The 23,041-nt window shown below is 45.8% G+C and overlaps 1 protein-coding gene across 5 annotated transcripts in view; it reads right to left on the reverse strand.

The window, feature by feature from the left end:
• Positions 1 to 2,450: 2,450 nt before the first annotated feature.
• Positions 2,451 to 23,041, reverse strand: part of LOC146173728 (venom metalloproteinase BumaMPs1-like) — a 50,473-nt gene continuing 29,882 nt past the window's right edge. For 3 of the 5 annotated variants that reach the window (XM_084584306.1, XM_084584309.1, XM_084584305.1), the window contains 4 exons: positions 17,647 to 17,787; positions 15,153 to 15,303; positions 13,689 to 13,808; positions 2,451 to 2,602 (listed from right to left, as the gene is read on the reverse strand). In XM_084584306.1, coding sequence (XP_084440432.1) covers positions 2,576 to 2,602; positions 13,689 to 13,808; positions 15,153 to 15,303; positions 17,647 to 17,787 — 439 coding nt within the window. In that variant the 3' untranslated portion in view covers positions 2,451 to 2,575. The remainder of the gene's footprint in view (positions 2,603 to 13,688; positions 13,809 to 15,152; positions 15,304 to 17,646; positions 17,788 to 23,041) is intronic. The other 2 variants (XM_084584308.1, XM_084584307.1) reach the window with 2 other exon arrangements.

The raw sequence follows: 23,041 nt of genomic DNA on the forward strand, positions 1-23,041 counted from the left end.
AGAGTAGGTGACGATACAGAGGAGAGGCACACAACCACACACACTCACACACATAAACAACACATAAACCAAGACGATGCTGCACTGACAACTAAGTAATTGAACATCAACATCATCTTCCTTCTCCACTTCTAAGCAGACACACCACTTCGTTTTTGACGGTCTTCCTAGTGATTTAAAAAGTATTTCTCTTTCTTCGACAGGACAACAGAAGGCGTGTGACGCAATCATCACCAGCTAAAGATATCTCCCTCTCTCTGCTGCGTGGTGCATCATGTCGTCTGGCGAACTAGCTCGACTTTCTACTGTAGTATTGACTTGTAGATTATTTGCTTGAAACGTATTTTCCTAATAAAATACAAAGTACTCTTTCCGAACGAGTCATGAGTTCATTGTGCTCATTGTAATGTGGAATGTCTGTTTTCTTACGCATCATTTGCCATACTTTGTTAATCTGTCATGATCATTCCTCTACCTATCTAATGTTTCTTGCCAATTGTGTAATATTTTTGCCCCTTTTTCCTAATGTATGCGTCGTCTCATGTACCCTACCTTAAGTTTGTCTTCCATTTTGCTTTTTATGAACCAAATTGTGGTACCGTTTTATCAGTTTTGTTTCTTATAGTATGCAAAATAAATGTCCTTATCACAAATCACCTGGCAAAACTTTTTCCAATACTGCGGTTTGTCAAAGACTATGACACAGCGGCGTTAATGGCCGGTGCAGCAATCGGATTGAAATTTTCTAACGCTGAAAATAAACAGAAAAACTATAACACACTGTACAGAACGCAAATAATGCGCCAACAGGGCGTGGCAGGATGACAGCGTTTGCTAGCATTCAAACTGCGTCAAGGCTCAGCGCATACCGGCATTCAAACCGCGCGTTTTAAGCCGAGAGTGGAAGTTTTATATTTCCGCTTGACGCGCCAAGGTCAATTCGACCTCTAGGCCTGTGGGAGTGTCCAGACGTTACCAAATCATTTGCCTATGAGCGAAGCCGCGCAATTCCTAAGGCATGTCAGATCACGACAGGATGGCAAGTAAGCAGGTGTGTTTATTCGGCCGAGCAAATGGGACCTGTCTCGGCCGAAGAAGCTCGCTGCGTCCGGCGGACTGACTTGGAAATGGAGAGCAGACGCCGTAAACCAGAACACGTTGTCTAATGTGTGTATAACCTAGAATGTAACCAAATCGAAACTTAGAGCAAAAAACACAAATACCGACCAGCAGCTAAACCGAACTTAACCGTGCTTTCGCATGTCTAACTCAGTTTAACCTTACAGTGTGAACCTTGCTAATTCTTGTTTTTCAGTTATCGCTATACTCGTATGTCATGTCATATCTCGCTGCCGTCGTGCTGCAGAACCAACATTTCATGTCAGCAGACAATTTCCACTGTACAGCGAATGCTATACCTAAGTAAACGAGGCTTCAAGAGGTATATAGCGGAGGCCAGCTCTTCTACCCGGGTGACGGAAAGCGGAGAATGTATCGGTGCGGACGAAGGTAAACGACGCACGCAATTTCTCTTTACAATTTTCTATGCCTTCTGTAAATGCAACTGGATATCCTGGCATGTACAGACCAGTAGTAGACACTACTGCGCTTCCACTTGGACAAATAACATCGTCAATATGAAAGGCGTGATTGTAATTTTGACGGGAAAGCGTGCTCCGCTCCCTTGTGTAAGCCTACAATATATGCGGGGGAATCCCTTAAGCCGCAGGGATATTGAAGGCTCACAAGAGCCTGATTTCAAGCCGGTTGATGAAACGAAGGGGCTGCTGGCACTACATGTGATCAACACTTCCGTTGTTTTATCTTTTGCGAATCATTGTATTAAGGTTTCAAAGTTCGTTCTCCTACATTCGTTTCGCAATACTTTTTATGCAGGTTCTTTACATGCACATATGGAAGAGATAAAAGCTCATTTTATTTTATTTGAAAAGCAGCCAGTGCGATTTCCTCCATTTTGTACCAAACACGAGTACTTTACTGCAAACCTCTTACCTTTCAATTGAGTTGCGTGGACAAATATAGGTGCAACTATATAATTGATGCAGGACGTCGTTTTTAGGAGCACAAGCGCGCTGAACGAGAGCTCCCAGTAAGTGCCCACACGTTTTTTTTTTTCCGGACCTTCCAGCGCTCATTTTAACCCGTATGGCAAAAATGCAACAATCGCGAAAATGTGCATTTTTCAATCATTCCAGTATACATTTCACCAGCCTACTAGGTAGGATCTTTTACTTTAAATTTGGAGAAAGCCCGGGCAAATATTGTTTCTTACATTAATGCCACTAATCATGAGCTGTCTGTCATTGCCTGCCATGTGAGTGCTTATACCTATAGGCTGCTTTATGAGAGAGCCACTTTTATGTATAAGTGACCTTGGAACCATAATTCTTAACGCATGATATTGAGACCAGCTCACTTGACTAGGCCTCTTGCGAAGTCTGGTACACAAATATATCGCTTTATTATTCGCTTGCTCTTAGTACATGTAATAAAAGGAAAAAAAAAGTGAGATGCTCAAATGTCTCCATTTGCAGAGCAACATTCGCAGTTTTCATCACATACAAAAGCCGTTTATGCATTTCTGAAAAGATCAAAAGCAAAATATCATCTGTTAGTCTCATTTGAGTACACTTTGCGACGCCGCATATATAAAACTCGGTAAATTTTTATCGATTCCTTAAGTCGGAAATAGCCATGGAAGGTTTTACGTCTATTTTAGGACCTATGTCAAATTAATAATGAAGCAGACGGGTAATTTTGCCTTTCTGTTTCTATGAAGCTTCTCTCTTGCGCCACCATTACGAAGAATGGAAATCTGAGAAGGCTAAGGGAGGCTGTCGTTCCAAAGGGAGGTATCTGACAGCTTTTTCCACTCTGAAGTATCTGGTAGTCAATGAAACATCCGGCGAGGTTATAAAAGCTGCTGCACGCTGGCAGATATGAATTCATACGTCTTAGTATACTCACTGGGGATTTATAATAACCAGGCATGCCGTATTCCTGTATTACAAAAGGTGTGTGCAAAATGCGCGTAGCTTATCTTAGACGTCCGAATTGAAGGCTAACTGTGGGAGCAAGATAAATTTAAGCGTACAACCTTAACTATTTTGGCTGTGTAGCACTTTTGCTGGAAAATCAACCTTTTTTTTTGTGCATGAGGACTGAAACTCAGCCCTACCGACTGCAGCTGTATTTCCAGCGGGGCAATATAAAACATTCTATCCGGTGCTGTCAGTTCACATGACATACCCTATGTGATTTCGACTGTTACTCAGCTTCCTTACACGACGTGCCTCGGAAGCTATGTCTCGCTACAGGACGTTAATCCCAACTGTAAAAGCTATTACCGCCATGACTCTAAATGTCTTTTTTGGCAGAAACTATGGAGTCGGCTTCGTATCAAAGAAGTCCTGGTAGGTTTAGATGAGAAATGTGTTACTTAAGCGCAATGCAATATTGCTGAAATGAAAATTGATTGTCGAGTGCTATATTAAAAAATCAGTACTTTGTGCCTCGTGATGGACACAGTGCCGCTTCTTCATCCAGAATGTTGCAAAGGAACATTGTACAGCTAGTTAGGTCTGTCGAATTACGTCCTGTGTTCCCTACAGAAAAGCCAAAAGTTCTACGGGGCAATAACCTCATAAAATCTCATCTAATTGCATAGATTCTCCTACGGTGCGCATACTTATCATAAAATATCTTACATAAGTTATGATAATGTACGAGAAACTATGAGATATTACGCAATTATATGCGACTTGTATGTGATTTCTTATGTGAATTCAGTGAGATTGTGTGAGAAAATACCATTTTTTCAATAGGGTTTGCCTGTGTACTGCCTCCTATCTCGTCACGCTAATGCCTTCAAAGAGAGGATTTTTTTTTTCATATCAGGAATTGTATTGCATAGCTCATCTACAAATATCTTTCTTTCGGCGTTGCCGTGTGCGCCTTTATGGATGCACTATCAGCTAATGACATATTACAAAAAAGCCTACACTTTTTCAGGCCGTCCAGGAGGCAGGTGCTGTCCCCACGAGGCTTATGAAAATCATATTGTCAAGGTCGCTAGGCAGCATTTGCAATCAAATATGAGTAGTCGTTGGCAGCAGTTGACAGAATAGCTGTCCACTTACCGTTATAAATTAAGAAACTACGGAAAGGCTCGTACCATTCCCACATCGCCATTCAAGCCTAGACTTTTCGAAAAGATGGGGTTGTTGGGTGGCGAAGCGCGAGCAGCTCGAGTCAGAGTGATTCGCTTTCGTTCACCCGTTTAGGTCAGATATAAGAATGATTGAGTAATACACGGGGCTTTTATTATATGTCGCTTCGTTGACACCATGAAAGAGGTATGCTTTAAAGACTGAATAAAGATTTAGATTCGGTACTAATGATTAAATAAGACGCGAGTTAGAACGACTTTGCGGACCGAAGTGAAACAACTAAATTTAATATGCACTTTATTCGATTAGTCACTCTTGACTGTCCGCCATTTCTACTAGGGTATTTATTAGCTGCGCGCTTTAGAAAGCATTTTTGCAGGCAAAAAAAGAACGAAAACCAAACGCGCACGCAAAAACAATTTGACAGGATAGTCGCTGGACTAGGAACTACATTTATAGAACACATGCCGCTCAGTCACAGCAACACATGCGCCGAGCTACGACCGGTCACTAAAATCAAATTCCTTAGATGTGATCGCTAGAGATGGGGAACATATACACGCATGTCAAAAATTCGCTATATGAAAGGCCGCAGGTATTTAACGCTATAGCTTCAAAATATTTTAATGTTAAATGTTTATTTCGGCATAAAATGAACTTGAGCGATAACAGTAAAATATTTGAGGCGGAAACAGCAGAAAATTCGTTGGTGTTGGTACCTGTGTTGTGAGCGAAAATGATGAGCTTGGTGCTGACAGTTGGAAGCTCACAGCTAAAATGGCTGCTCGGTGATTGGAAGTAGGGTTGTGTGACGTTACGCTTGACACGAGCTGCCAACTCGGACATCTACTTTAATATTGTCACCAACACACGTAGCAAGCAGCACAACAACCGAGCTGGCCCTTTTTAATCAAGCGAAAAAACTCGAGAGAGACGAGGATGAAGCTTAGCCACGTGCCAAGCCATTCGGCCACTTGGTGGCGCCAGAAGATGGTCAGCGGTGTGGCATTGCCCCCCTTCCAAGGGGCATCGACCCGATGCCGCAAGCGTAGGGGAATAGTCGAAAAGCGGGGCAAGTAATACGGGAAAGTCTCTGGCTCTGGTTTGGATCCTGAATTGGTTTACCGATTGTAATAGGGCTTCATTCTGGCAACGTGAACTATTTCAGATTTCGGCTGCCGAGAGGAGCGTACAGTGCCTTGTGGTAGCACCTCGTAGTTCACCGCGCTGAGGCGGCGGAGCACCTCGTAAGGTCCAAAGTATCGCCGCAGAAGCTTTTCAGAGCGCCCTCGCAACCGTATTGGGCTCCATACCCAGACTTGGTCGCCTGGCGTGTAATTCACCTCTCGGTGTCGCAGGTTGTAGCGCTGGGCGTCGTGTACTTGTTGGTGCCGAATTCGCTGTCGGGCAAGCTGGCGTGCAGCTTCTGCGTCACGAATAAATTGGTCAGCACCCACGACAGTGGAGGGAGCAGAATCTGGAAGAAGCATGGCATCCAGCATAGTCAAGGGTTCGCGTCCATGAACCAAATGAAATGGAGTGAAGCGTGTTGTTTCCTGGAGTGCAGTGTTGTATGCGAACGTGATGTACGGCAGAATCCGGTCCCAGTTCCCATGATCATCGTCTACATACATAGAAATCATATCGGCAATTGTCTTGTTAAGCCGCTCAGTCAGTCCATTAGTTTGAGGATGATAGGCTGTTGTCTTGCGGTGGGTGGTGCCACTGAGTCGAAGTACCTCACTCGTGAGCGCCGACGTAAACGAGGTTCCTCTGTCAGTTAAGACGACTGATGGCGCACCATGACGGAGTACAATGCTGTGAATGAAGAAATGCGCAACTTCATCTGCGGTACCACGTGGAATGGCCTTGGTCTCACAGTAGCGGCTAAGGTAGTCAGTGGCAACCGCTATATACCTGTTACCCATGGAGGACTTCGGAAATGGGCCCAGTAAGTCCATGCCGACCTGTTGAAATGGGAATTTCGGGGGATCGATAGGCTGTAAGAGCCCAGCTGGTTTAATGGGTGGTGTTTTCCGCCGCTGGCACTCACGGCTTCTTCTTGTAGAGCACACCATCACGCAGGCAAAATGACGACAGTCCGCGCCTGAAGAGCTGAGGAGGAGATGACACGGTTCCTTCGAGGTATTCAATTAGGGGTAAAAGTTCAGAGTCAGCCCGCTGCTTTCGGGATAAGGTGGACGTCGCGATAACACCAAGGAAAACGGAATCGTCGTCGGAGCCGTCCGCGTGGCAGGGAGTAGGGGCGCGGGACAGACAGTCAGCATCACTGTGTTTTTTGCCGGACTTGTGCACGATTGTAATGTCAAATTCTTGCAACCGAAGGCTCCATCGAGCAAGCCGACCCGATGGATCTTTCAGGTTTGCCAGCCAACACAGAGAGTGATGGTCGCTCACGACACGAAACGGACGACCGTACAAATACGGACGAAATTTCATGACTGCCCACACAACAGCGAGGCACTCCTTTTCGGTAGTTGAATAATTAACTTCGGAACGGGACAAAGTGCGACTGGCGTAAGCGATGACACGTTCTGCACCGTCCTGCCACTGAACAAGGACCGCACCGAGGCCAACGTTACTGGCATCCGTGTGCAGTTCCGTGTCGGCCTCTTCGTCGAAGTGGCCAAGTATTGGCGTACATTGGAGACGGGACTTGAGTTCCGTGAAAGCGTTTTCCTGGTCGGGGCCCCAAAAGAACGGCTCGGAGTCTTTTGTCAGGCGGGTCAGAGGCTCAGCGATCTTGGAGAAATTGTTAACAAACCGACGATAGTACGCGCAGAGGCCGAGAAATCGACGCAAGCTTCGTTTATCCGCTGGTCTGGGGAATGAAGAGACAGCGGCCGTCTTCTCTGGGTCTGGGCTAACACCTCGAGCACTGACAATGTGGCCGAGAAATTTCAACTCGTTAAAAGCAAAGTGGCATTTTTCGGGTTTTAGAGAGAGACCGGCAGATCGGATGGCCTCGAAGACAGCGCGCAAACGTTTCAGGTGCTCGTCGAACGTGTCCGAGAAAATCACAACGTCGTCGAGATATACGAGGCATGACTGCCACTTCAGACCAGAGAGTACAGTGTCCATCATTCGCTGAAATGTGGCAGGGGCCGAACACAGGCCAAACGGGAGCACTTTAAATTCATACAAACCGTCTGGCGTAATAAAAGCGGTCTTCTCACGGTCTCGCTCGTCAACCTCTATTTGCCAATATCCACTGCGGAGGTCAAGGGACGAAAAGTAAGTGGCATGGCGAAGGCGATCGAGGGAATCGTCTATGCGTGGCAGGGGGTACACATCCTTTTTCGTGACGTTGTTGAGGCGTCTGTAATCCACGCAAAACCTCAAGGTTCCATCCTTCTTTGCCACGAGGACAACAGGCGAAGACCAGGGGCTCGTCGACGGTTGGATAACGTCGTCCTGGAGCATTTCTGTTACTTGGCGGCGGATGGCATCACGTTCTTTTGAAGACACCCGGTAAGGACGCTGACATAGTGGACGTTGGTCATCGGCAACTATAATTCGGTGCTTCGTTAGTGGCGTCTGTCGGACCTTGGAGGTTGATGCAAAACAATCTCGGAACGAATTGACAAGATTATCTATGCAGCGTTTCTCACTGGGCGAGAGGTGCGGGTTCACATCAGTCTGAATGGCTGTAGGCGTCGCATTGTCGGGGTCTGACGTGTTGGTTAAAGCGTACTGGCCTGTACATTCTCCAAGTTCTTCAAAATAAGCGACCGCCGTGTTCGCCGTCAAATGTTGGGGTTCACACGTGAAGTTTGTCACTAGCACGTTGGCTTGGCCACGGACAAGTTCGACAAGGCCCCGAGCTACACAAACTTGTCGAGTTAGAAGCAGTGACATGTTAGCTTCAGCAATGCCACTCGTGCCAGTGCTATGATCACATTCGACTGTGACGAACTTGCTCGCACGCGGAGGGATCGTTATGTGGTCGTCACAGACACGCAACATTGTTTTCCGAAAGTCCGTGTTGCTATCAACGGCTCGCTTCGTTGAAAACGATACCATGAGCTGCTCCCGAAGGTCTATAACCGCACCATACTCTTGAAGAAAATCCATGCCGAGAATCAGATCTTTGCAGCACTCTTGTAATACGGCAAATGTGCCAGTGAAAGTAAAACCGCCGATCTCTATGCGGCAAGTGCACATGCCAATCGGCGTCATTACATGACCACCGGCGGTACGCATCATTGGCCCAGACCAAGGCGTCAGAACCTTACGGAGTGCCGTGGCTAGCTGGCTGCTCATGACGGAGAAATCGGCGCCGGTATCCACAAGTGCGGTCACATCACAACTGTCAGCGGTTACAAAAATTTCCCCGGAAACAATGCGTTCGCAGCACGTCGGTAAGTTCATCGGATCGGGTCGTCGCCGCTCGGGCCGTCGCGTCAAATCGTCGGGTGGAGGCTGTTTAATCTGAAACGTAGCGGCGGCCCCACCCCCGGAGGTCGCCGTGTTTAGTTTTCCCGGTGAGGGGACGTGCCTCTGAATTGCCCAGAGGAAGAGTACCGAGTGGGCGAAGCAAAACGCTTCGGAGATGTCGATCGCGACCGCCGTTGTGGTGACGTTGGCTGCATCTCGTTAGCAGCCAGGTACTCCTCAATCTCCTGTGGTCTTTCGCCATAGCGGGGTCGAGGCGCGTTTGGTGGAAATCCTCTCAAGCCTATTCTCCGGTATGGGCAATTGCGAAGAATGTGACCAGGTTCGCCGCAGTGATAACAGAGCGGTCGTCTGTTGGGCGTGCGCCACAAGTGCGCCTTGCTGATAGCGGGACGCTGGTATTGCTGTGGCTCGACGGGGCGCAGATCTTGTTGCTGCTCGACGGGGCGCATGTAGCGAGGCGGTGGTCCGACAACGGGACGGAATGGATTTGGCTCGGGAGCAGGTCGACGTAAGACATCACTATAAGTCATGATGCATGGCTCCGGTTGTGGTGCTGGTGGTGGTGGTGGCTGCACCGCTCGCCGAATTTCATCACGGATGACGTCGACGGTAGAATAATTATTTGCAGAGGGAGCATTCAAGTGGAGGTTTTTTAGCTCTTCGCGGACAATGCTCCTCACAAGCTCCCGCAATGCCTCGTCGCTGGCTGCTGGCACGGACGCACAGCAGGGTGTGGCCGCTACGCTTGCCTGGCGGCCGTATTGGGTACTTCGTTCCTGCAGGGAACGTTCCATGCTGGTAGCTTCTCTCGCGAAATCTGCGACAGTTCTTGGGGGGTCGCGAATGAGGCCAGCGAACAACTGCTCCTTCACCCCGCGCATGAGGTGCCGTACCTTCGTTGCCTCAGGCATGGTAGGGTCGGCCCGATTGAAAAGCCGCATCATGTCCTCGACAAACATGGCCACACTCTCATTTGACTGTTGAGACCTTGAACGAATTGCAATCTCTGCATTTTCTTTGCGTGCACTCGAGCTGAATGTTGTAAGTAACTCACGGCGAAAGGCTGCCCAGTTGACAAAGGATGCCTCGTGGTTCTCGAACCACGTCTTGGCCGAGTCTTGCAGCGCGAAGTACACATTCATTAGCTTCCGCTCGTCGTCCCATTGGTTAAATGCAGCCACACGGTCAAAACTGGCCAACCAGTCTTCCACATCCTCTAACCGGTCACCATGAAATGATGGCGGTGATCGCGGTGCGAGAAGGACGAACGGTGGGGCGTTGCTGGAAGGCTGGCTTGTCTGGCTGCTCGTCGTGGATGTCATGGTTCGTAGCGGGGTGGACAGCGGTTCAAACTCAGGTTGTAGGCCTCGCAGGCGACGGCTGGCTTTATGGACAGGAGTCGCGTCCACGCGTTGATGAGCAGCGTCACTGACGTCTTCGGGGGCAACGTACATGGGATCTTACCCAGCACCTCCACCAAATGTCACCAACACACGTAGCAAGCAGCACAACAACCGAGCTGGCCCTTTTTAATCAAGCGAAAAAACTCGAGAGAGACGAGGATGAAGCTTAGCCACGTGCCAAGCCATTCGGCCACTTGGTGGCGCCAGAAGATGGTCAGCGGTGTGGCAATATAAGTGGGTAATATCAGTATCAGCCTGCCAGGGCACTTGAATTCTCAATCAGGCACGTCACCACTAGGCCATAGTGGCGCGTTGATACGGTTTTGTTAAAGCGGGGCTTTATATCTCATGCCCGCACTATGACGCTAAACGCTTAATGATGGAGCCTAAGTTTCCTCTATATTTGTACGTGCCTTCAATCTTTTTTATGGCAAATGATGTAATTTCTCAAAATATTGGAAATCATTTCATGACATGTCTGCTACAATGGCACGCAAGACTCCCGTTCTCTGCTGCGCTAACTTTTGTTCGGTGCTTTCACGGCCGCTCATTCACAGTCACTCGTCTGTCCTATGTGAACATTTCCCGAAGTCAGCAAAATCTATCTCAGTTTGGCATTTTTACAAAGACATGCTTGGTAGTGCAGCGTTTGTTTTCTCTGCAGTATAACGCTAACGCTTTGGCGCTGGAGGATTCATTTATAATGTGTGCCAGTTTGTTAGAAGAAGTTAGAAGTTTTTCACAGTAGCCGCCAGTTTTTTTAATTTTCATCACACTACCAATCATTTCCTTTTCTTACTGATTCGGCTGCCACTCGGGTATTCCTTATGGGAAGGACACACAAGTTAGCGGGTTAATGCGTAACGCGAGCAGAGCTTTTAGATTTTCAAATATTTTCTCCCTCAACATACTTGCAAACTGGTCACGGGGCGGTTCCAGTCTTCCAGAAACTTCTCTGTAATTTAACCTAAATCTCCTTGAAAATCTTGTTCTTGACCTCGAGAAGGCACTGCGCTGCACGGTACTGTTGAAATTTTATCATTCTAGCAAGCGTCAGCTCAAATTGCTCCTGCCCTTCGATAGCACTGGGTTGAGGAACTTGGATACGCAATATAGTATGCCTGGCAGCTTGAAAAAATCCCTCAAGCGTTCTAACAGTGAATCTGGCAGAATAATGATATTGAGAATGGGTGGCCGTGTGTCCTAGCTGCAGTCCACAGAAAGAGCATGCACCGATTAGTGTCCAGGGTGTCGCCAGGAAAGCGAGGCGGCGATTTAGCAGGAGGTTCCCATAAAGCCACATGAAATAAGGACGCATGCGTCCACGACATGCCCGGAGAGGTGCTGCTACATGAGACGCTCTGCCGTCATGAGGTCTTTATGTATATATAGGTGGTCTGGAAGGAATGAAGTGACAAGATAGGGCAGTATGTTCAGAGCTGTGCATTGAAGGTCCTCTGTCAATTCAATTCTCAGGAGTTGCATGTCAGCGGTGACAATGCTGCAAAAAGCTGTCGGCGCCCCCGCTCAAAAAGTGCAGTTCATGAAGTTCGTTAACAGCGTAGACAAGAAGTAGTTTGTTAGCATCCTTGTCACATGTATGTCATACTCGACATCGGAAGCTGCCCATTACACGCGCAGAGCTATGACCATGAGTGCATTGTTTTAAATTTCCAGGTCATCCTTCGGTAGGGCTTTTCGATAACAAGGTGTTTCAGTCTGCTTGGGGCGTCATGCCATAAGTTGTAGAAAATCAACTTTCTATTCCCATCTGTGCCGCTTCAAGAATTTTCAAAATACTTGCGCTAAAGCCCAGGTTGGTAATGGGAAGATGGCAAACACCTGAGGAAAGAGTTAACGCCATATTGACTCCTGGGAGACGGGAACACTACCTGCGCGTTTTCATCGTTTGATCATTAACCACTTCTGCACATTCTCGCAAATTGTTTTCTTTATGACAGGATATTAGGAGATGGGTTATTCACTTGCACATCCTCTGCTCACCATGCGAGAATATACGGGAGGGTTGAATATTCAGCCATGTGCCGCGATGTCTTTGGAACATTTCTCAATAATCACAACTAAAACAAAGCAAGTTGGCATAACATCGCTGTTGTGCGAAGCTCTCACTAAAGGCTACCCCAGATTTATGTTGTACAAACTAACGCAGCTGCTGCTGCAACCGCTTCAATACAATGTTCCTAAAATAAAACTATTGCGTAGTAGCAGGCAGCCGTGAAGCTAATTTAAAATGTCCCCAAGTAATCTCAAGTCTCCACTTACGTTGTGAATGGACGGAGAGTAACCTCACTTTTCGCCAATATCTTACTACAAATAAGATAACCCTCACCTACAATACTGAACACGTCGAATAATCTCGGCCGCAAAATAGCGGAGCGTAATTCTCAATCATTTTTATTACTTTTGTGTTCGTGTGCTGAGAGTGATATAAGAACCAACCACAAGAGGCCGATGCACTGGAAGCTTCACTTAGCCTCCTAAATGAAAGACAAAACTGCCATTTCCGTAAGAGCTATACGTTGCTGGGATGCATGGGCAACGTGCGGCAGCAAAAAAGCATGCGGACCAGTGAGGAGAAGAGTGGAAATGCGTGAGCAGTAAAGAAACGAAGGTCAGACATTGTCCGCGCAAGTTTATGAATTTTGAAGAACGACTACGATTGTACATTCTTATACCATGCATCTTACTTCCATGTAGAGCTAGTTCTCTACATATATTTAATACATATGTCAGTAATAGATGCAGTAAAAAAACGCTTCGTAACCATAATGTTTGATTTGATAGGAACAAGAAGAGGAAGGAAATAAAATGTTTAAGCTAAATTCATTTTTTTAGTGTGTCTACAACAGTGAGCCGATCAAAAGTTTCGTGCGGGATCCCTGGCGTGGTTTCGAAACCTTGTTGCAGCGGTTTTTTCTCTTAGTGTCATCTGGTACAGACATGCGAAACTTGTTCTGATGACACCTCTGCAACACACTTTTTGGCGAACTCTGTTGACGCACTCTAGTAACGTCACTGATAAGAAAAGAAATTTTCATTATAAATGACTTCTTTGTTGCAGTACCTTAAAGAATGTCTTGAAATACATTGCCAAAGTTAAGGCCAGAACTAAAGCACTCACAAAATTAAAATTTTCAATGCAGCTTTGCTTAGTGACTTACTGCCCTTTATCAACCTTAAGTGAAAGTGTAATAAAATTTTACACATTTACAGAAGAGCAGAAGCCATATAATGATCATTTGCGCGCATGGTGATTGCCGGAACGTTGCAGTCGAGCGCTAAGTAAGCACAAAACTGCACCGGAAAAAGCCAGAGAAAAATAATTTATTCTCACTGCAACTCATGTCGGCCACGTCTTTATGCATTTTATGGACACTTTTTTATGCTAGTAAGCTTAACGTTTTCATAAAAGGCCAAGTACATTGCTCTCTTAAGCATATAGCTGTCAAGCTAATTAGATCCACTCACTCGCTCCAATGATTCATTTATAACTTTGTTGCTTAAAGTTCATTTAATTTAGAGAAGCAATATAATGCTGTTGAGTGCTTCTGCAGTATTCGGATAGCAAGGGGGCGGTGCTGTGTACAACTTAGGGCGCGTCGGCGATTGCGACATTTGACACTCATTGGCACTTGAGAAGACGAATATGCCTTACCCCTTTTGAATCCGTCTTGTGACAAGGGGACCCGTCTGGAGCCATTACGAGTGCCTTCTCCCAGCGATTTGTTTTCATGGGGATAGAACAACGAAAGCTGCAGTTGTCCTCTCCGTTTGTCTGAAAAATAGGGATATCTGACTCATGCGAAATAACGAAAACATCGGCATATATATGTGAGTACTACAACGCTTATGGAATATGTTTTTTCGTAAAGTGGTATAATTTTTATACATTTTCGCAATACATCCTTATCACATAATTACTGTCATTTTCATAAGTCAAGCTACTTTAATTTTGCTACAGGCACTGCAGGAAGACACGCCCTCTTATTCTCTTTATAAGCCACGACAGCTCGAAGGGTTTGCGGGCGAGTGCAAGTATTCTTTTAGCGCAGACCTCGACTATGCAGGTGGGTTACTTGAGGCGAGCGTGCGCATATCTGCCAGTTGGCCCAATTTAACAGCAGCATCAATGTATTGTGAGAATCTGGTCTACTGATCAAGTACAGCTTGCAGGGCTCTCTATTTGAGACAGCATTGTGCCTCTCATATTACATATTGTTCACTGTGAGCGGTATTGCACTGGAGTGACAGGTCAAGTTCTGAATGACCCCCGAGGTCGCACATGATTTCTACGAAGTCTAGCACCAGTGTCAGCGTTGTTATGCACCTTAAAGATTAGTAGAGCGCACGCCATGCTTTTGAGAACTGTTGAAATTACTGAAATCGAGGGATATATGCTTTCGCCACATGAAGGAAGATCGTGCATAATACAGTGCTCAAGAGCAGCTGCGCTCCAGATATGGTTCCGTTCTAAAGATCCCGTTCTAGACGAAACGGTCAATGACATGCTCTATGTTCAATTATTATTCTGCGAAATCACCGCTTCATGCTATATTTAGGCGATACTTAAATCGTGTACTGCTTCCCAATATTTAGCATGCAAACTCACAATCAGTTCTATTAATTATGACTGCAGACCAGTCTAGCCATTTACATATATTTTCTGACTTGACGATACCGCAGGACGCATGGCGATCGAAAGATAAAAAGGAAGAGCAGGTCCAATGTTTTTCTTGAGCTAATCTCCAAGCTGGTTACTCCCTGGCCTTTTTTGCGTCAACTGCCTGACACTTGTACGGAAGGGGTTCAGATGTTTCGGCACTATCTCTATATTGGCATAGAATATACGGTTACATATTATTGGTGTAGCAAAAAGCGTTGATGTTATTACGGGGGAAAAATGATACCTCTCGGCTCCAATCGCGAATACAGATACCGATTCATGCACTTATAACCGGGCAGGTTCATGGCTCGACTTCCGTAGTAAACCAGCATGCAAAAACATGGTTATTGTCCCTGGGTGACTTATTTGCTGCCGTACAAATATTCCCTACTGTGGGTGTACCAATTCCATGTAACTATAGAGAGGTAGTAAATATTACAAAAATAGAGCACTAACCGGAACATACGACGCATTGCGATTAGGGAAGTATAGTTCGCAGTACTTAGTTCCATTCCAGGCCCCACCTCGCTGCGGCATATGATCCTGTGGTAAGTATTGTTTCCAGGAAAAGCTTATGACCTCCTTCAGACAGTTACCCTGTTTCGACCTGCACAGAATTGTTCATAACAGAACCAAACGTTTATCAAAAGCAGAGGATGGCAGTTTCAATGTTGATGACCTAAATAGCACCATTGTACCATTCAGCGCCATTCCCCATTGTACCCAAATCACACCATTAGATGTAGCCCATCCTATAGTATTGTGCATTTCCCGATTAGCATTGTGGGTGTGGCTGCGTCTTCGGTTTATTCTTAAAGTGCGTGGCTGACGGCTCGTCTTTCTCTCTCCAGCTGCTTCTGCGACGCCGAAGATCATTAAATCAAGTCTCTTCCAGACCAGTAGGCTTTAAAGCTTATTACGCTTATCCATCACTTTGTCCCTATTTTTTCACGCGTAATTCCTAGTACAAGTAAATAAAAAACGTAATGTATGCCCTTCTAAACATTTCAGTATTATTAAATAAAGTGCTTTGAGGAAGGAATTACATCAGAATAACTGTCTCTTCGGCAGTCACGAGGACATGCTAGCGAAGAGTAAGACGGGGAAGCTAAATGTGGAACACAGGTTGTATCGCACACCTCTTACATGAACATGTTTGCCTGCAGCAATACTAACGAATGACTTAGGAGAAAATGGGGGTCACGCAGATAAAAACAGTACATAAAGATTTCTCCGGAAGCTGTCTCCACGGTGGTGGCTGTCTCTTAACGCCAGAAACTTGATTAATGTTGCAGACATACAGAATATCTGCTATGTTCCAAATATACCACCGTTGACGTGCTTGGTATTCAAGCGGTCTGTGCGAATAATGTAATGGTGCATCTTGGGAACAGCACACTTAACGCTGTTTAGCTCTAGTGGAGGGCTGATACTGCTTTCTGCGTTAATAAAAAAACATGGTATACAGAAAACCGGCCTGAATCAAATTTTTCTAGCTCCTAACTCGTTACAGTTTTGGTGCCGTGGAGCTTTGCTTTGAAAAAATTTGCGAAAGGGAATTTGTTGTATTTTTGCCATTCCTCTCCTTTCCTTTTCTGGCATTTTTTTCATATGGTCGAAAACAAAAAAAAAATTGTGCGCGCTATACCGGGCGAAGCAGCAGACGGTTTCTGTATCTCAACAATACATTTCAAAGTAGGCTACTGTTTTCTTTGTAGTGATCTGTATCATTAGCGGATAACACGCAGAGGTTACGATTTGAACAAAGGGAAGAACAGTAATATGTTATTAAATCTGTACGTATTGCGCCGATTCGCGAAAGCCGTCAAGCGGGTGGTTATCATCGAAGTTGACAGAAACACGAGATTTTCTTAAACGTAGTGACAAACGCATCCAGTGGATTGTAGAGTCTATTCAAAACATTCATCAGTGTCCGTTGAATACTTGTGCTGAGAACCAAATAAGATGTTTGCAGGAGCGTTAGAAGACCCGTACTGGCAACACATATAAGCGGAATGTGATTATGGTATAATCTTTGGTTGATAGAGCTTATAGCATTTTCTTGCCCTCGTAAGTATACACTAAATGCCTAGTGTTATGCTAAAAAATGTTAAACCCCCTACAGGGATCAAGCAAGCTGTTGGCCAGCTGTTTCCTGCATACCAAAGAAACTCTCATTGTTTCGAAAATTCGCGTTGTAATTTCAGCTGCCATTGCTGAGCTTGCACTCTTGGGTGCTGTTAGTATCTTTGATGACACAGCAATGCGATTTCCACAGTATACTTCTGTGCAGAATGTCAGCATTGCCTAAATATTTCGCCCCTCCGGGTTGGTGCAGTGGTAAGACGCCCGATTACTGTGCCGTAGTACCCAGCTTCGATCCCGACCATGGCGGCTGTGTTTCGATGGAGGCGAAACGAAGATGCGTTCGTGTGCTGTGCGATTTCAACGCACGTTAAAGATCCCAATGTGGTCGAAATTACTCCGTAGCCCTCCACTACGGCTCCTCGTTCTCTCTATCCGCTTTCATTCCCACCTTCCTTCCTTCCCTTACTGCGCGGTTCAGGTGTCCAAAGCAACAAGTGTGAGAGATACTTCGCCTTTCCCTCCCTGTGAACCAATTACTATTATTAATAATATATATACTTCAAGTTCATATTTCTAGTCAAAATAAGGATTGCTTTCTACAAGACTGCGTCAGGAAAAATGTTCTCGTGACTACATAGTGGACATTCATTCTCTTAGGTCATACTTAAGCGACAGCTCTAGGATGAATTTCAAACGCATATATTTCCCTTGGAAATAATCTAGATAAAATTATTTGGACACCACCGTAGGCTATATCAGAATTGTTAACAGCAGCTGTATTTAAAAGCGGGGAGTAGAGCAAATATTAACTAGCCATCAACGAGAATCACTGATCACCTAATATTATCGACAAAAATCTTACCTTATAAAGTCTCTAATAGCAATTTCACTGCATTTTGAAAAGAGGTAGCTGCGAATGCCACCAGCGTAGGGGTTCATTGCGTAACCATACTTAGCCTCGCATTTTATTGACTCCTTATAACCGTCGTGGTGGGCTCCCAATCTGCGACATACGTAGTGCAATGAGATCAGTAACTGCAAGTGGCAGGCTCAACATAGGGCACAAAAACGTGAAAACATAGGAACCACACTGCACTCTACAACATTTTCATGCATTTTGGATTAAAGCGATTAAAAAAAAAATGGTGTTAGATACGCTTGACCTGTTCTCATTTACTTCAGAAACTGAGGGCCGGATTAAAGAAAACTGTGATGTATGGAACTGAATGAAGTACATAGAAACAGGTGAGGACAGTTGTAGGTAGGTGCGATATGCATTGCTTGCCTTTTCTGAAGCTAAAATTCAATTTGTGGACCTGAAAATTGTTAACAGCCGTAAAGTACCTGCAAAATGAACACTGTGGACAAAGGGCAAGGACAATGAAAACAAACATTTACAATGAATAATGACGAAAAATGAAACTGTCCGAAATATATTCTTCAATACTAAAAGAAAATGGAAAAATGCAGACATTGCGATATTTTGTGATTCAAAACATTACTTGGTGGTTTAACTTTGGTTAACACTGAAGGGAAGCGAAAGCATCATGTACATGGCTACGCTCATTGCAATAAACACCTTGTGCGTTTCTCCAAACGTAAAGCCGGTTCTTCATTGGTCTTTTTGGCACGCCAACTTTTCAAGGCCACATTCTGACGTGCCTTCTTCACTTTCCCAAGCGCTATTGTAGCAGCGTGTTCGTCCTCCTCCATTTGTAACCTCGGCAGGAGCCCGGGGGCTCCTATTTGTACACTGTAGTCCCTCCAGCGCCCTATGCTTTCACGTCGCACTGAAGTCACTTCACATGACCGTTTCTTTGACAGTGTTCCCGGTTCACTCGGTGGCCTGCATGACTATGCCTTAAAGTCACATCAGGTTACGTGACTTTGGCCTTCACCTTGACAGTAGTCACGGGTCAATTGGTGGCCTACTAGACAGTGCCCCGAACACATGACGACCACGAGACTTAACACAGAAGTTTGACCTCGAAATCTCCTACACGGTAAAAACTGTGCATACCAGATGTCAGCTCAGGTGACCTTGACCTTAACAGTGGTCACGGGCCACTTGCTGGGATATGCGGCTATGCCCCAAAGTCACATGGCGACCACAAAGTCGTGCGACCTTGACCATGACAGTGGTCACGGGCCACTAGATGGCCTCGTGACTATGCCCCAAAGTCATATGGCGACCACCAGGAGTGACCCAGAAGTTTTATCTCTAAATCGCTCAAGGTGAAAACCATGCCTCCAAGTTCACACGGCTGCCGGCGGCATCGGCGACGGTGTGTTTGTTATTGAACTTCATAGCGTCCTCTACCATGTTGTTGCGTATCCAAGCCGTACTGTGACCAAATCGGAAGGGAACTACACAGTAACGGATTTAGAGTGCCCGGTAGTTCTCTGCTGTCCAGAAGTTTCAACCATATCTATATATATGGACGTCATTTCAACATCGTCCCGGATAACCACTCCTTGTTTTGGCTTGTTGGCCTTCGCAATCCATCCTTTTCACTCGGTCGTTGGCATTGGGCCTGGAGGAATACGAATTCACTGTCCTGAGAAAGCGGCCGCCGACACGCATACGCGGAGTATTTGTACCGCTTCTCTCGACACAATAGAGCAAGCAGCAATGACGACCTCGATGACTGTCAATCTCCCCTCTCCGTAGAGCTTCCTTGTATAGATACAATTAAGCAAGAACAGTGGACAGATCCTGCTCTTCGACAATTCTTCCACCAAGCCCGCTTGTCTGCACATAGAAATACGTTCATTATTCATGAAGGATTGCTTTTTAAGAACTCTTCAGTTGAGGGCGCCCGCCTGCTTATGATCGTCTCTGCAATCCATCATGGCGCTGTCCTCCACGCCATGCACGATATTGCATTCGGTCGTTTTGGACTTCGCCTGTACATACTACCGAACTCGGCATCAATTCTACTGGCCAGTATTATGCAAGTCAGCACGGCTGTACATTGCAAGCTGTATCGCCACTTCCGGAAGTGGCGATAGAGAGCGGCAGCTGGGCGACGGTGAACGGCGTCGCTTAATAGGCGGTGCGGAACTGTGATCGGAAGCGAGTGGGTTAATTCGGAGTGTTCCTTGAGATGTTAATTGTCGCAGTGGCCGGGAAAGAGGTGAGTTCCAGGACTGGTAGTCGTGCAATGCCACGAAAGATTGATCACAGGGACTTGTATAGGGACGTGGATGTTGGCCATGTTTCTCCCGACGCTGGCAGAACCGGGAATATGCCCACAACGACAACAACATTAACACATCGGGCCCGTACAATGAGTTGGTCGACCGGGAAGTTATTGCAGGGATGCAGCGCGGCGAGGCGCGGGAACAGCTAACTCGTTCGAAGGGTGGTAACTTCGCAGCTCAAGTAATTGGTCTTCCACGCAGTGCCTTGAAAACACGACCTGTAGGTGGTATCTGCCACATCGCTACCGGTACTACGTCGCAACCGATTGTAGTTTAGTTCGGCTCAGGAGGTTGCTAATTCAAAAAAAACATTAGCTGGTGGTTCATTTTTGTTTACGCCTGAACGGAAGCGAATACTTCGTGTATATACATGGCTATGCCCACTGCCAAGCTTAACTTGAACATATTGTGCGTTTCCCCAAACGTACAGCCCGTTCTTCATGGATCTCTTCTGAGCGCAGCCTATTCAGGGCCTCATTCCAACGTGCCTTCGAGTCTCCTCCATCTAGCGCACTGTTGTAACCAAGCAAAAACACGGGGGCTCTTATTTATACACTTATCACCCCTCTACGCCTTCTACATTCTCATCACACTGATAACACCTCATGTCCCACTGACCTTGACAGTGTTCACGGGCCTCTTGGTGGCCTTCTTGACTATACTTCAAAGTCACAACGCGACTACCAGGTCGCATGACCTGGACCTTGACCTTGACAGTGGTCACGGACCAGGTCACGTGACCTTATTTGACGTTGACCTTGGCCGTGGTAACGGGCGAATCGGTGGCTTCCGTAATGGTGCCCTAAATTCATATGGCGACAACCAGGCCTAACAGATAAGTGTAACCTCTAAATCTCCCTCAATGTGAAAACCGTGCATACCCGGCGGCTCAAACTACCTGGTGTAGTGAAGCTTTCGTTTTAAAAGCGGCGTTTAGATGCAGTAGTATGACAAAATTTAATTCCAGCATTCATCGCAGACAGTCTGGTTGTTAGTATGCTAGAATTTCGCGGCAAAATCGTAGACGATTTGCCGGATGAAGGACGCCATGCCATCACCATTGTAACCTTCGACACTGGCAGCGGGTGCGAAGTTGGAAAGACGACCGAAGTTGGGAGCGATACGCCGAGTCTTTGACACATCAAACGTCCTGCAATTAGGGACGATGCCGTACAAAGAGGCGAGGTTTTCTTTCGTAATATTGAAATTGTAGACATCGTCACGATTTCCTTTCAGAAGGTGGCCAACTTTATCCTTTTCTGTCATGGAACGGTGACCCGTGCTGCAAAGCTTTAGCATTTCTATGCACAATGTGCTTGTCTCACCTGGCCGCTAGACTCATTGAACAAGTGTTCGGGCGGCCTTTTTCTTGCGCAAAAAGGAGTCCCCGAAGCAATTTTTGAGTTTCTCTTGAAACTGTCCCAAGTGATTAGAACAGCTATGTGGTTCTGAAACCACAAGGATGCAGTGCTCGCAAAAAATAGAGCGATATTGGCCAGTCGCATGGTCGAGTCTTAGCAGTTTTACATGCTTGCTCGTCCGTAACGCGTAAGCCACTCTTCGACATCTTCCTCCGACATTCCAGAAACCGTATGCGGCTCGCGTTGATGCGGCCAGTACCTTATATGTTCAGGGCAGTCCCGTAGATGTTGACTCGTACCAGACGTCCCCGAAAACTGCTCACTTCCTCCTTGGGTGGTCTTAGTGGCGGTAGCTTGGCCAGTAGTCGGCTCGTTCGAACGACTGATGGATCCAGGAACGATACCGACCACCTGCCACCAATTTTTGCGAAGTAGGGATCGGCAAAACTAACTTATTTCCTGAGTATAAGATTCCCGACCTGGGTCAGGCGGCGCTTCACGAGCAAGAAATCAGCCCCTCTTCGGCGGGATCTTCATAACGCGGGAGGCAGGCGGCAGGGGCGCCTTATTTCGAAATGTACAGGCCAAAGTGAGATTTTGAAAAATATGAAAACTTGAGGAATATGTTTGGTGTAAAAATCTTAGAAAAGGGGAAAGACGACTTCCTAACGTGTACAATGTGGAACAGGTTCTACAAGACAGTGATGTTTCTGTGGAAACGAAGTAAGCTTCAAATGTGAGCGACATCACCTAAAACGTGCATGTCGAGGAAAGTAGACAATTTGTCATCATTTTTGACGCTTAAAGGTATTCGCACTTCTAGTGGGAAACTGTTGGAATTTCTAAGCGCATTTAATTCGTTTAGAGTCCACATTAAATGTCACAAATTGAGGTACCTTTCACGTGGTAACTGTGACCGTGGCATAATACATAAAAGCATATTAGCTTTATAAATCTGTAACAAAATAAGCCTTAAATCAAGGATATCACAGCAGCCCTAAAAAAAAAGAAGCTTATCAAAAAAGCCTAAAAAATTAATAATAAAGGATTGCTGTTATTAAGATGTCATTAAAAGCGGCTGCAAGCACGTACCTATGTAATTCAGCTGACCCCGCTGAAATCGCTGGTCTCTGTTACGAACTCTAACTACAGCCGAAATCTGTCGCCAAGTGTCAGTAAATTGAAACGTATAGTGAAAAACACGAGAAGCGATGCAATCAAGCGCCGGAAGCGTACCGGTAGTCTATTTGTGTTTCGTGTTCTTGTGTTGGTAATTCGGAATGGGTCAAAACAAATTAGATCAAATCCCTCCGTGCTAATTGCATGTGGCACTGTCAAATTCATTTCACATTGAAGGCAAAGGCGCGCTGCCTTGTAACACGTGAAAAGCAGCAAGCGAGTCAGCTTTAGTTAGGGCATGCAAGCCTTGGTCTAAGGAAGCTAGTTTTCAAATGAGTCTGAGGCATGACTGCGATTACTAGTACTGCTACTACATGCGAATTAAACTGGCACTACAGCAAATGAGACATTTACTTTATTCTGCGAACTGCAACTATCCATGCTTCGCGCATATATATGTATATATCTATATATATATATATATATATATATATATATATATATATATATATATATATATATATATATATATATATATATATATATATATATATATATATATAAGCAGATCAA

The sequence above is a fragment of the Amblyomma maculatum genome, chromosome 11 (genome assembly GCF_055883805.1).
Source record: "Amblyomma maculatum isolate TAMU_Amacu chromosome 11, ASM5588380v1, whole genome shotgun sequence".
Classification (NCBI taxonomy): Eukaryota; Metazoa; Arthropoda; class Arachnida; order Ixodida; family Ixodidae; genus Amblyomma; species Amblyomma maculatum.